Below are 14,161 nucleotides of genomic sequence, written 5' to 3'. Positions count from 1 at the left end.
GGATTAGCGGAGATTAACTCAGCCCTATCCAAATCAATTTGTTGGTTTAGTTGATCCGTCTGTTGCGATAGCTAAGAGCCCGGATACTTTCGGCGGGCTGTCTTTTGTATGGTTGCATTGTTGCTATGGCAATTGTCGTTGTGGAGAACGTGTTCTGTGTAGCTGTACAGAAACATGATTCTTGCCAATAGATATATGGGCAGAGGGACTGAATTACTGATATTGTTAAGTCTTAACATCCCTTTATCCATTTGTAAATGCTTGAAATGTTCTCTTCTCACTGAATCGGCCATAATATCGAAGCAGACTCATGCCGAATAAGAGAGCTTAGCACCGATGAGGAAACAGTTACAAGCAATTGCAAATATTGAAACGATAAATCTTTGTGGCTATACAAAATATTTCAGCGACACTATACAAATAACAATTCCGTATCATTTCACTTCGCGGGACTTCATTAAAGTTACATGGCGCTGTACCAGATTGTTTAAATGAGGGGTAGAGCGAAGAGGCTTATGGTTGGTTCAGAAAAAAAAGTGGCCTCAAAGGATGACGTTTCAAAAAGCATGAGTCTGAGAAATTAATTATTCGAAGGACTATAAAGTTTAACGTGATCGACAGACGTTTGGTCGTTAAATTAATCAGAGAGTGAAGCGGGTGGCAATTCATAATTAACAAAAGTAAGCAATTCAAATATAAGCGTCACGCGTTGGGGATTAGAAGTGAGAGGTTTTTCGTCTTTAACTACAGCCCTGTTGGTGAAATACGTGATGAAACGCGGGATTGTGGGATCATCGGCTATAAATATTTAATGTTTACTGAATTGGCAACACTTTTATATAAGCAAACGGGTTTATAGTGACTTCTTGGGCGCGAGATGAATCAGACAGCGACTGAAGTTCCAGAAAGTGATTTTTACAGTAGGGGTTCTTAACCCGGGGTCCATGGACTATAGTCTTAATATAGGGGGTTCATGAAAGCTAACGCGGAGACTACAATTATAAAACTACAGTGTCCTTTATAACATGATATTACCTAAATTTGTGATACGTCCTTGTTTTCGCTTTACCTTAGGTCACAAGCGAGGGTAATAACATTTTTTAGTCATCAGAGGTAGCGTTTTAGGCAACAGGATTGCAATTATGAGGACTGGACAAAAGTGATGACCATTTTTTAGTCACCAGCTTAACTGAATTTCATGGATAGAGTGTCCATGCATCCGCCCAAAGGTTAATATAGCCACTGTTTTTTTAGAGAAAATTATACTTTTTATCCGAAATAACTGGAGTCACGGGAACACCACAAAATGTCACCGGGATCACTGTAATTAATGGCCCTTTAAAATGTCGCCGACCAGCTGTTTTTGTTCCGACCGCCCTCATCATGTTTCCTTTTGTTTGTCACCTTGTAAGGGTAAGACGAGGCGGGGAGACTGTGGTCGACAAACAGCGATGAGACAATGGGCGATTTATTACTGAACAATGTTCGTACGGTTGTGGTGAACTGAATCGGTAGCATAGGAGGGCAATTCTTGTCCGTATATTAGATTTGATCCAATATAAATCGAGGAAAGTTTTATGTACTTCGTAACTAGGGCTGAGTATTAGTTCTAATGATTCGAGTCGAACAGTGAGAGATTATTTTTCGAGTACTGAGATCATACTCTTCTTGCCTCCAAGAGTTAATATATCCACGAGAATTATAGTTTGGATACTATTTTTCACTGTGGAAGCGTTGAAACCTGGATTGGTCGTGTCGCAGCATACGAAACACGTAGTACAAATGCTATGCACGTTACTGGAAATGACATATCTCGTGATCGACCCACAGCATTGTCACAAAGTAGGCATGAAGTATAGAGGCATGGTCAAAAATATCAAAAATCTAGATGTGAAGAAGAACTGGGATTATCTTCATTGTGGTCGTATGAAAGATATATATTTGAACAATTCACAATATTTATATTGTTGTGATGTCAAAATGAGTGATACTCGCCTAATACTCAGATTCTCGAGTTTGCCCATACGAGCTAGGTTCATTTCCCGCCACTTTCAGTGATTTGGAATCCACTATGGTTTTCGAGGTTCCGGTCAGTTTAGTCGCGAGATTTTACAACTTTTTGATATTCTTTTCCATCGTCATTAGTCGTTTTTTTTTCTTATGGAGTTCTGGAGTTTGAGGTCGAAACATTCGTGACTTACAGCGAATACCGAAGAAGAAGCATTTTGGACAAGTCCAGAGCCTTTCAGTTTTGTCCAGGTGTAGAAAAGACCAATTAATTCGACATCTCTTCTCCATTTGGGCTCCGCAAATATGAGATTCGTTGATGCCATTCTATACGGGCAGATCTAAAAAACTAGACTTCGGTTCGGAATGGCATAAAGGTTCTCTGTGATCGAGCGCATACGGAAAAAACTCGCAAGGCAAGGACTTATTGGTGAGATTCCGACAGATTATCGTCCAACGAGCTTCTGCTTCCTTTCCAGATGTCAATTTTAAAGCCAGAAGACAAATATCAGGATATCAGAAGGAGTTCGCTGTCTGCAGAAGAGCCATATCACATTCCGGGGTGAGTCTTGAAATTGCGAACTGCTTGTTGCGAGAGGAATATAACATGTTTAGGATTTGTCCCACGTAATTTGGGTAACATGGCTACGCGCGCTGAATTTGACTTCATGTTGAGTGCGATATATAGTAATTGCTGTAATGAACCAAATCCATCGAGAGAGAGGGAGAGAGAGTTATTTATTCCTGAACTTGTCATAAATTGAAAATAATAAACCAGGCATCAATGCGACTCATGATTTTACGAATCGTGGCAACGGATATCGTTACATGTATCTCATAACACAGTTAAAAGACAGTAAAATTAGAGCGATAAATAAACCATAGAAGGCAGGTTTATGTTCCTTTTTCATGGCTTCCAACAAAACGCAAAATTGCGATACAATGAAGAAAAGTAGTTGAAACAATAACTTGGTGCAACCTAACATCAATCAAACACATTTGTATAGTATCATTATATTAATAATTTCGTCAGACCAATACACCACATAAGATTTTGCGATACAATGAAAAGATAGGAGGGTGTCGAAACAACTTGTAATATTTGAAATCAGACACCCACCTTGCTCTTCAAATAGCAGGACAAACATGTTGCAAAGAAGTGTAGACCTGCTGTACGTACGCAGAGAATGGTCACATAAAATTTAGCATATACGAGCCACGCGATCCACATATATCAGCACAAAGAATAGTGTCGATTATATATGCTTTGATTTCGTTTTTGAATGCAGGTTATAGTGTACGTACATAGCGGGCAAAGCGCTGAATGCAGAATTGAAAAACTGCGTGTCGAGCTCAACCGCTTAGTAATCATTATACTAACTATAGAGCATTCATTGCTGATGCTTTTGTGTTATCTTCTACGTTTGATTCGGTATATAGGCTACATACCTCATAGTCCAAGGTGTGTGTCATATTAAAAGACTAATTTATTACTATAGTCGTTTCGGAACCATCCTACCTCTTTATTATATAGAAATGTTATGGTGTTTTTGAAAATTTCAATCAATGACCGACTGAATCTCCACCGTGGTCTAAAATCGGATAACATAAAACGATTTCGAATTCCATAACGATTTGCGATAACACGTGCTGAAAAATAGGTGTCAGATATCAGTATGTTAATAATTTTATAATTTCAAAATGAAAGATAGGAAGGCGCCGAAACGACTTGGACTAGTCTTTGAAATCAGACACCCACCGGGTCCTAGGCGATGTAAATAAGAGGCATGCACATTGCACATGCACATTCAATGGAAAGAAATAAGGGATAACATAAAACTATAGCGATGAAAATGAATGACGCATGTGTCGATAGTTGAGGTTGATGTCAGATCGAGGTCCGGTAATCTTGAGGGATGACTAGTATTTTTGTGTGTCGTGTGATTGGTGTGAATGTGATGGAAGTAAAGTTTTCGAAATTCCGATTAATCTTTCAATACGGACAGTTTATCAACGCCCCGTATCGTCTACGATAGACGCGGCCTCATTGTTATCATGTTGTTTATGTTTCTAGGAATCCATTGACTGCGCGTGGTCATTGTGATGACTAAATTCACATTAAATACATCCCTGGGCTTACCCTAAATATCCAAGACCACTCGAATTTCAGATACGCCGGGCACAAGCACCAGTACAAGTACCAATGCGGGCACACGTTCGGAGCCACGACCAACCGCCTTTTACGATCGGCCAGACCCAGCGACCGTGACCCAGATCTTCTGCGCCGAATAGACCCCCCACGCTCGCATACCGTAGCCCTGGGATTCCACGACGTGCCAAAGGTATCGCATTTTCTGCCACGTGCAGCTGCGTCTGAGGTATCATCTGGCAGTTCTAGTTACTGTAATGCCGCACGTTGTTGTATCAACTCACTGTGACTTGGATGTAGTGCTAACTGCTAAGTATGCACGTTTAGATTAAGTTTATGTTTCGTTTCTTTTCAATTCTATCATTTATTTGAAAAATTTACTAATAAATAAATGCGTAACCGCCATAAATGCATAGTAAATGCAAATTTAGGTATTAGTTTGCAGTCACAACCCCAAAAATTTCAATGTCTTCTTTATACTTCGGAATCATAAGCGCATAAGTAGGCTACGTAAAACGTACATACCGTTGACTGGAAGGATCGTCGCTCAATCAAATATGCCGGACCTGATTTGTGAAACAGTATGTCGCCGGCTAACCGACAGTCATCGAGCATGTCCACATTCAAGTCGAAATACAAATAATTTCTACTCAATAAATGGGCCTACTAGTCAGCCCTTGAATTTATCGGACCATGACCTGAGATATCGTTCTCGCATTCCGTCACGTGACACCTCATTTTGTCGCTTGTCTTTTCGTTTTACTTTCTTCTACTCTTCATTCAGTGTGTATACCTCCTCTTTACATAGCCTAGGCCCGGGTGGATGTCTGATTTCAAAGACTACTCCGTCGTTTCGGCGCCTTCCTATCTTCTCATTGTATCGCAATTTTGTGGTGCTTCGAAATGATGAAAATGGTTAACAAACATATACTAACTGTACAGTGTACTGCACATGCCACATTAATTTTCCACGCTTGTCATTATGTTATTCTTCATTGCTTTACGTACAGTGTGCATACCTCTTATTTATATGCTCTGGGTCATGTGTTGTCAACCCGGAGTCCGTGGACCCATGGGATCCGCAAACCAGTTTTAAGGGGTTCATGAAAGGTCAGGTAACCTTATAGTCAGAATTTCACGGTCAGGATACGGATTTAACCCTGGTTGTGCAGTTAAAGAAATCAATGAATTTTATCCGACAAGGGTGTCCATGTCCACGCCAGACATGGGGTGATTACTTCGCGAATGTAATCGATTGCGATTACGATTACTTGTGAATCCCGCGATTACGATTACGATTACGATTACAGCAAAATCAGGAAGTAGTCGATTACGATTACGATTACATTTCAAAAGTAATCACGATTACTCACGATTACATTTGTTTTGCTTTTTAGAACTAATTTCAGAAGAGATATTGGAAGACAATATAAGGCTTGCGATGAAAAGGTTTAATGCTTTTGCTTGTTACGTCATCATACACCCATTGTCAAACTCTACGCAGGACTATTCATCGCACCCAACGATTTGCATTATTGCCACATCCGTAACTGCCACACCCCAAACTTCCCAATAGGACCGGGAGCGAGCTCTAAGGGGACTCAAAAGTATTTCGTGAATCAACATAAATTATTATAGAGTATTTTCAAGAGAGTAATATACCTTGAAAATTTTCTTCGAGCTTCGGGATTTAATGACTCTAAATAGCTTGATTTTGAAATGCTTACCTCTGCCCCTCAAGAAAAAAGCAAGCATAATTTATTGGAATATGCATTTCGGTGGCGGCTATTGCTCCGTCACGACACACCAAAAGACGTGTACAATTCCGGCCAACATACAACTCCACAAAGTGTGCTTTGTGCCAAAACTTTTGGTATGTGTCCGTTGTCAGTAGCCGCGCTCTGTGGGCGTGACGAATAGTCCGTTCCTTCCAATCTGAGCCCCAACAATGCAAATGCCACCCGGGGCACTAACAGAGGAATGAAGACATGATAATTGGTGTGTGCGTCTCACAAAAGTTTTTTTTTAGTCTGCTACGTTTGGGCGACTCCAGTATCTTTTGATTATATAAAAGACGGGAGGTCACGAATCAACAACATACAATAAAGTAATTATAACAACATACATGATGCTATAATTATGAATTACGTGCCCCCAGCTCTGCCGGTAAATCGGAATGAATAGCAATATAATGCAATGAGCAATATTATTGACGAAATTCAGTCATCAACTTGAAAACTGACCACCCTATGGGCCCCAACACCCAGGATTGTAATGACTCGAGTCATGACTCGACTCGAGTCGCGATGTTTTGGTTACTAGACTTGACTCGAGTCATTTTTTAAAATGCGTAAATTGACTCGACTCGAGTCAATTTTTGTATTGACTTGACTTGTACTCGAGTCATTTTGCATGACTCGAACCAAGTCATATGATTCGAGACTAGAACGGCCAAGACAGACATTCCACGTAACTTCGAAGAATAGTAAAGTTACCACATTATTTGTATTTCGTCTATCAGTTCTGATACTTGGAAATAGGGCCGTAAACTGTGAAAGCTGATGAAAATTACTATATTATGAATACGAGCCATTCTATATCACTCGAGCAGAGTTGAAAAAAGGGGGTTGAACCGGATTGATCTTAAAAGTGATCTGTGAACATAACGACTTGGCATCGTACACGAGTCAAACACTATGACTCGGACTCGTCCCTATACTAGCTGACTTGGACTCGGACTTGACTCGCGGGTGAATTGAAAATAACTCGACTTGACTCGAGTCAAAACTATAAAAGTGCGATTGACTTGTGACTTGGAACATTGTGACTTGGTTACAACCCTACCAATACCAACGTTGGGAGTGAGGGACGAATTGCTGTTTTGGTCCTGATTGTGCCTACAACCCACGCTAACATGGTGTATAAGCGGAAGGCCATCGCGACAGGTATAAATCTTGAGTGAAGAATTACGAAATAACGATTGGCGCCCGTTTCAAGTAGAGTCATATGAGAATAAGATAAAGTGAACTTTAAATTCTACCTTTCACTCAATACAGATACTGAAAGCTGCCGTTACGAGAAACAGCAAAGAACGGGCCGGTTATAATATATATCAGCAGCTGTTGATTTTAACCATCATAATGTTTTATTTTGAGTACAAAATTTCAAATCTTTGTCCGGTGTACGTACAATACATACGTATACTAAATAGATAGGCCTACTGCTCGCCAAGCAGCAACGGTCAAACTGCGTTTAACTAAGCATAACCAAACATCAATACATAAGTTACTATTTGAAACTAGGCAGAGTGGTGATTATTATCTTGCTGCGAGGTAGTGGCGTCTGGAGTGTATTGATAACCTGATATACAGCATGGCTTACACTGTTCTAACAATAACACAACAATGACCATCGAATATATATTTACTACGTGTGGATACTTCTTACGCAAGGACGAGCAAAGCTAATATTTCTGACGTAATAATGAGCAGTGGCGTCTGAAAATCAACCGTTTACGCTATCAATAACCTGGTATAACATCTCTTAGTTGTTCACAAATGTTCGGTAATGTCATATTCATTGTACAAATAAAAAAGTAATCGTTCTTTCACAAAGAAATCGATTAGATATGTGAAGTAGTCGATTACGATTACGATTACTTTGGATTTTTTTCGAATGTAATCGATTGCGATTACGATTACTTGAAAATGCTGTAATCGTCGTAATCGATTACGATTACTAATCGCGATTACCCCATGTCTGGTCCACGCAATAACCCCAAAATAATTAAGGGTTCATGTATGGTTAGTTGGTTACGAACCCCTGTGATAAGCCAAGATTTGAGTCTGATTGAAATACCACTCCAGGTCGTTTAGAAACCCTCCTCTTACATCATATCACAATTTGTGGTGTTTTGGTCTGAGGAAAATTTCAATATTTGACTAACTGATGGAACTTAATACGACCACATCTTCCAATCAGCTTGAGCATGACGACGTCAGAGCCTTCCTAAACAGCAGACGAGATGAAATCGGCGACCAAATCTACCAACCGATGATGCGAAGCGGATATTCGGGTGAGCGCGCATTTTCAATTCTATTTTTTTAAATCGCTATTTTCTAACCTTTTCCGTCATTTTCAGGGTTCGTGCCAAAAGCGCATTTGTCTTCCTACAACGGGAAAGGATTCCCGCACATTTGCGATGACGCGCTACGGGATTTCTCCACCGACCAACGCCGGCATCAGGACGGCAGGAGGCGTTTAAAAGAGACCATGCGCGCGCAGTGCGGGGATATGCCCAGGGGGAATGAGGTTTATGCAAGCGTCCCTATATACACACTAATATGATGTTATTTGTTTTGACATTTGATGCATACTCAATTTGTTTGTTGCTAATATTCCGGATGATGAAGCAATAATATATTTATTAGGGATGGTGTGAACGTGAGGTTCACGTTCGCGTTCTGTGTGTGAACCTCGGAAATTTAGAGGTTCGCGTTCACAACAGAACCTTGGTAGGTTCTGCACTGTGAACCTTTTTCATATATTACAATTTTCACTTCATTATAACATCTTTGGTTCATATTTATTGCATTTCAACTGCGGGCCACTCTATGCATGGCGCTGGCAGCAATAAAAATTAACACTAAACGAGCATGCACCTTGGCACCTATCAAAAGTTTTACTTGCTTTGTTACAAAAGTTTGCTCGAAATATCCAGCTTTCCGTTTGTGAATATTTAGTGACTCTCTGCTATGAGTTTGACCCGCAATCACACAACATCACGAGCGAAATACGTAGTCAGCGAATGATGCATATTCAATCAATCAATGAGATTGATATCGTTTTCTCATGCAAAAAATCTAGCTGATGTACGGGGTCAATCTTGACTTCATATCTTTACTGAGTTTACTGCATCATTAAAACCAAATTCTTGCGATTGAGATGTTGGCTACTGCTGCATAACTTATAAATGGGGTAATATTGGTAGCAAGTATAGAAAGTAGTAACCCGCTTTACACTCTGCTCAATATCAATGTAGCGATACTCAGACGCTGAATACATTGTCCGGTCTGGCCTATATTCCCTGGTAAGTCCTCGTTGAAATTGTTGGCAAAGCGACGGAAGATATTGATTTGATAGGAGTATCATATCCTTTGATTGCCTCAGTTGATATGTTTAGCGATGTTTAAAACGCCAACATGGAGTTTGATGTGGCCTGAGTCGTCGCTAGGTATCGTGTACATTAACACAGGCTATCACTCCATTGAAAGATAGGCTTGGAATTAGCAATATGACGTCACGTGACGTCATGAGGTTCACGTTCGTGTTCACACAGAACCTTTCAAAAAGGTTCGCGTTCACACGAACCTGAACCTTTCAGAGGTTCACACCATACCTAATATTTATCTCTCTTCAGAATCTGAAAACTCAACTTCCACTACGCGTCAGAAATCGACTTGTTCCTCCTTTCAAGTCCGAGAGCGCTGTCAAACATCACGACTCGCCCTATTTTCTACCCCCAGCTCACCCACAGAAATACTTCAAATCAGGTTGGTGGCCTCAAGTTTGCGTGATGATACTAGGCCTACCGGTTCCAGTACTCTCGCACTGTGGAAGCCCTGAAACCTCAATCGGCCATATCACAGCAAACGAAACATGTAGTGCAAACCGTCCACGCGCGTTAGTGGAAATCACATATCCGCGAAGCATTATTTGTCATAATAGTGCTTTGAAATCGGTATGGTCGAAAAAATATCTAATTATATTGGATGTGATACAGAACTGGCGCTATTTTCTTTGTCGTAGGAACGTATTTGAACTTTTCACGTCATCCATACTGTTGACTTAAAACGTACTGAATGTCGAATATACTCGACGCTTCATTCTCGATTCAAAATTGATTTACTCAGGCCTCCGATTTTGTCCAGTCCTGGTGATTACATGCCGCTTAATTGTATTCAGGTTTCGCCGGACACGTTCCGTTCTTCAAAGAGCTGTCGGGGAAAAGTTATCCTTTCGTCACGAACGAGGCTTTGAGAAAGTTCACAGACGATGTGACACGCCACAAATCGAACAAAGGCAAAGATCTTGAGAGTGACATCATCAACGCGGACAGGACGATAAAGAGCACGGTCATGAAACCCAAAGTTTACCTCGTAGAAGCTGGAATGATCCCGAGATACGCGGGCTACGTACCAGGTGCGTTCAATGCAGTAGAACGTATAATTCTTTGTGCGGTACTATCTCGGAAAGTTCACTTACAAAATTTGACAAATTTGCTGCTGACATAAGCTAATAAGCCGAGTGTTGAACGTAATTTCTATCCATTAGAAAACACAAAACTTTGCTCCCGTTACTACGTCATTCGTGTTGAAAACAGACTAATCAGCACGGGCGGCGGCCATCTAAGAAATATATTTTAGGCTACTCGGTGTGTAGGACGGATCTTCTTGTTCTCGTTGTACGGTAGTATCTCAGAAAGCTCTCACAGGAAACTTTTCAGATTTACTGTTCTTACCTAAGGTAGATATGATAAGCAGACTGCTGAACGTATAGTTTCTATCTATCTATCATTCATTCCCTAATCTCAGCTTATTTTGATATTCTGGCACTTTGAGAAAGCACAACTCCGTGCCTTGTGCCTCACCTACCACGGTGGTTTAGTTACGACAACCAGGTGTGCAGTACCGGCACTCAACGGGCGACTTAACAACAACTTCTGAAAAAGGGTTGGTATCAGTACCGGCAACAAGCTTTACACAAAAATGTATCTAGCTGAACGTCGTCCCATGAGCGCCAGTACCGTAAAGCGTTCGCCTTACTGTAATTAAACCGCCGTGGTATTATCAGACAGGTTTGCTTCTATAATTTGAGACCACTGCATATTTAGAACGCTGCGCCGCTCTTGGCATCAGCGACTCTGTCGCTGAACAGCTGCAAACAACACATACGGCCATATTATAGCAACAAAAAGGCCTTGTAGGATACAACCACTTAATAGAACTTCTAGGGTACCATAAACACGTACCTTTACTCCGTGTAACGATACTACGTCAGTAATTCGGTCTTGATCTTCTACACAGACACTAACGACAAACCCACACGAACAGCGGTAATCTAAAATATTTATTTGGCGCCAGCGCATGTGAATTCAATAACAAAGTCATGTGACTTTAGAGCTCAGTGGTCGGTTCCAAACAATGATATACATATGATTGTATATATATCGTAGGCTTACCATATTTTTGAAATCTAAAAAGAGGACACTTTTTCAGAAATTTGAGACTCGCAAAACCGGAGAAGAATTCTTAAAAACCGGTGAATTTTTCCCACTTTATGATCGGTTGACTAAAAAAAAGGTCATCTTTCCGCCCAGAGCTAAAATCACCGTTTTTCACTCTGAAATACCCGCCGTAGCGTCACTTCTGTGCTAATTTACGGCATATCACTCGCAATTTGCTCTAAATCTGACCTAAATTTTCGAAAAGAGGACAAAATCTCAAAAAAGAGGACAAAAGGGCGTCCTCCGAGGACACTTTCAAAAAAGTCAAAAAAAGAGGACAAATCCTCTTAAAAGAGGACGTATGGTAATTGGTAACCCTAATATATCATTGGTTCCAAATCAACTTGAGGCAGACTTGAACAAATATAAAATTTTCAGCTTTTCCAAATTAGATTAGAATTAGAATTAGAGCTACACAAGTTTTTCCAAATTAGATTAAAATTATAATTAGAGCTACACAACTTTTTCCAAATTAGATTAGAATTAGATTTAGAGCTACACATTTTTTTCCAAATTAGATTTTTACTGATTCTCAAAAACTCTGCAATTCAATGAAATGTAAATGGGAAATGAATACAGCAAAAATCAGTTAGTATGAATTCACCGTGCATTCCCATAACCATGAGAATGGTTAACGTCTGTACACCAAGCTTGGCTCGTTTTGTACTATGCTAGGGTTCACCGCAATCGCTGCTGGCGATCTGATTTGCGATTTTGGAAGAACGCGAAATAAAGCATTTTGAAATGTTATAATTGATTTCAGTTTCAAATTATTATTATTGTTGTTGGTGTTTCAAAATAAGCTATATTCGCCTGTGCGTAACAATACTATTCCACACTAGCTGAAACGGCTTTGGCGATGGCAACAGCATTCCATCGATGGAGAATTAGCTGACATCAATAAGCATATTGCCTTGACGTGCAATGGCCCAGACACTGCCAAGACCGAGACGCTTAGAAAACAACATAGAACGTCCCCACAAGATCAATCTTTAGGATGCAGTGTTGGGATGACTCGAGTCATGACTTGACTCGAGTCAGACTCGAGTCACCTTTTTAGTATGACTTGACTTGACTCGAGTCACTTACCTAAAATGACTTGAATTGACTTGACTCGGCGTTTCAGAAATGTGGATTGACTCGTGACTCGGACCAAAATTCACGAGTCAATTTCAAGTCATCAAGTAATCGGTGTCGATAGAAATCACTGTATCTTGCATATGTTCGGATTGTTCGCGATACGCAGGTGTAACCCGTGAGAGCGCCGAATCATTCAATGATCGTGTGTTTTCTGAGCCTCCGGTGTTCTCTCACAAATACATCCACCACAAACGAAGTGATCGAAGCTTACAGCTTACGTTGTCGTTAACTAGTAGTAACGTAATTGAATAGCAAAATATCTATGTCTGTTCTTACCTTAGCCAAACCTCTTGTTTCATTGAAATTGAAGTAGTTTTGAAATTGAATATAGTTTATATACTGTTCAGCGGGTCCAAAGGGTCTCATATCAATATGTAAATGGGTAATATGTTGCATCTTATCGATTCGTTTCTCTATTTTGGCTGGTAACATTAAACTGAGGCTATGCAGTTACTTAGCAGTATAACAGTTCTACGCATATGTGAGCGATACAGCGCCTTCTTGCGTGTATATTTAGCTCTATATTCGTTCATCGGTTCCGAGTCAATGACCACTCAATCTGTATTTCAGACAGCTAGCAAAATGTAATGACGTAATCATGCCTCATTCTTCGAAAAGGCAACTTGACTTGAATTGTGACTTGACTCGTGACTTGACTTGACTTGACTCGACTTGACTCGAGTCACCTCCAAAAATCAAGTGACTTGACTTGACTCGAGTATCCTTCGAAAATCGATTGACTTGACTTGACTCGAGTCAAAATCTGCAATGACTCGAAATGACTCGTGAATCGAAGGTGGTGACTTGATCCCAACACTGTTAGGATGTGATAGTCCTGCAGCTATTTGTAGTATATGTCTAGAGCCCCAATACCGAATCATTAGTCGCTGGAAAGCGTTGTCTGGTATCGTGCGCACTGCGCATGCTGCTCATAGTCATAAAATGACGTTTATGAACATGTTGTATTTGTACTACTTTAATAAAATGTTGCCTCTTTTGTGGTAACCATGAGCATCGCCCATGTTAGTCAGCACGGCGTTGTATACTAACGTTCAGTTTTGAAAACTAGAATGTTGTCTCGCAAACTACAAGCATTTAGTGAAATTAGATAACTAGAATTATCTAGTTGCCCAAGTCTGGCTGGAGGGTTACTTTTACCATGGATATCTAGATATCCCTGCCTTTACCTACTGACCATTTCTTATCACTAACCGTGTAATTTCAGGTCAAAAGTTCCGATTCGGGCGCACATTCACAAATCTTTCCGTCAATCCGCTGAAGACTGCAATCGACATCTCGTCGTAACTCCCGCGAATTCAACCCGCGGAAGCAACGAACGAATCATCTGCTATAGTCATTTTTATTCTGTATACAATCGAATATTATAGTCGTATTGAAATATACCCGAATATTTCCGCCTGATACTCGTCAGCAACTAGTATAGAACTGCCGATTAGTGCCAGTGGAAAACATTGGGGTCTATTTCAATATGAATATATATTGAACACAGAAGTTCTGTACCTCCAGGAGTCCTTTTTCACGCAAGGACGCCTCAAAACTGACTCAAGCTCTTCGCGATT

General features: G+C 40.4%; 1 protein-coding gene across 1 annotated transcript; it reads left to right on the top strand.

Annotated features, from left to right (window-relative positions):
* Window positions 1-2,230: 2,230 nt before the first annotated feature.
* Window positions 2,231-14,003, top strand: LOC145438530 (ciliary microtubule inner protein 2B-like). Its single transcript, XM_080315863.1, has 8 exons — window positions 2,231-2,423; window positions 2,487-2,569; window positions 4,178-4,349; window positions 8,138-8,231; window positions 8,298-8,467; window positions 9,576-9,708; window positions 10,121-10,357; window positions 13,807-14,003. Exons 2-8 carry the CDS (start codon window positions 2,487-2,489, stop codon window positions 13,884-13,886), a joined length of 969 nt encoding a protein of 322 aa, XP_080171989.1. The 5' UTR covers window positions 2,231-2,423; the 3' UTR covers window positions 13,887-14,003.
* Window positions 14,004-14,161: the final 158 nt, after the last annotated feature.

The sequence above is a fragment of the Botryllus schlosseri genome, chromosome 5 (genome assembly GCF_051294905.1).
Source record: "Botryllus schlosseri isolate E-star chromosome 5, Bs_hap1, whole genome shotgun sequence".
NCBI classification, from domain to species: Eukaryota; Metazoa; Chordata; class Ascidiacea; order Stolidobranchia; family Styelidae; genus Botryllus; species Botryllus schlosseri.
The sequence above is the reverse complement of the archived record's forward strand: the minus strand, read 5'-3'. Positions and strand labels throughout refer to the sequence as shown.

Coding starts and splice junctions, on each gene's coding strand:
- LOC145438530 (XM_080315863.1), top strand. CDS start 2,487: ATGTCAATTTTAAAGCCAGAAGACAAATATCAGGATATCAGAAGGAGT. Junction 4,350..8,137: donor GATTCCACGACGTGCCAAAG/GTATCGCATTTT, acceptor TCTTCCAATCAG/CTTGAGCATGACGACGTCAG. Junction 8,468..9,575: donor ATATGCCCAGGGGGAATGAG/GTTTATGCAAGC, acceptor ATCTCTCTTCAG/AATCTGAAAACTCAACTTCC.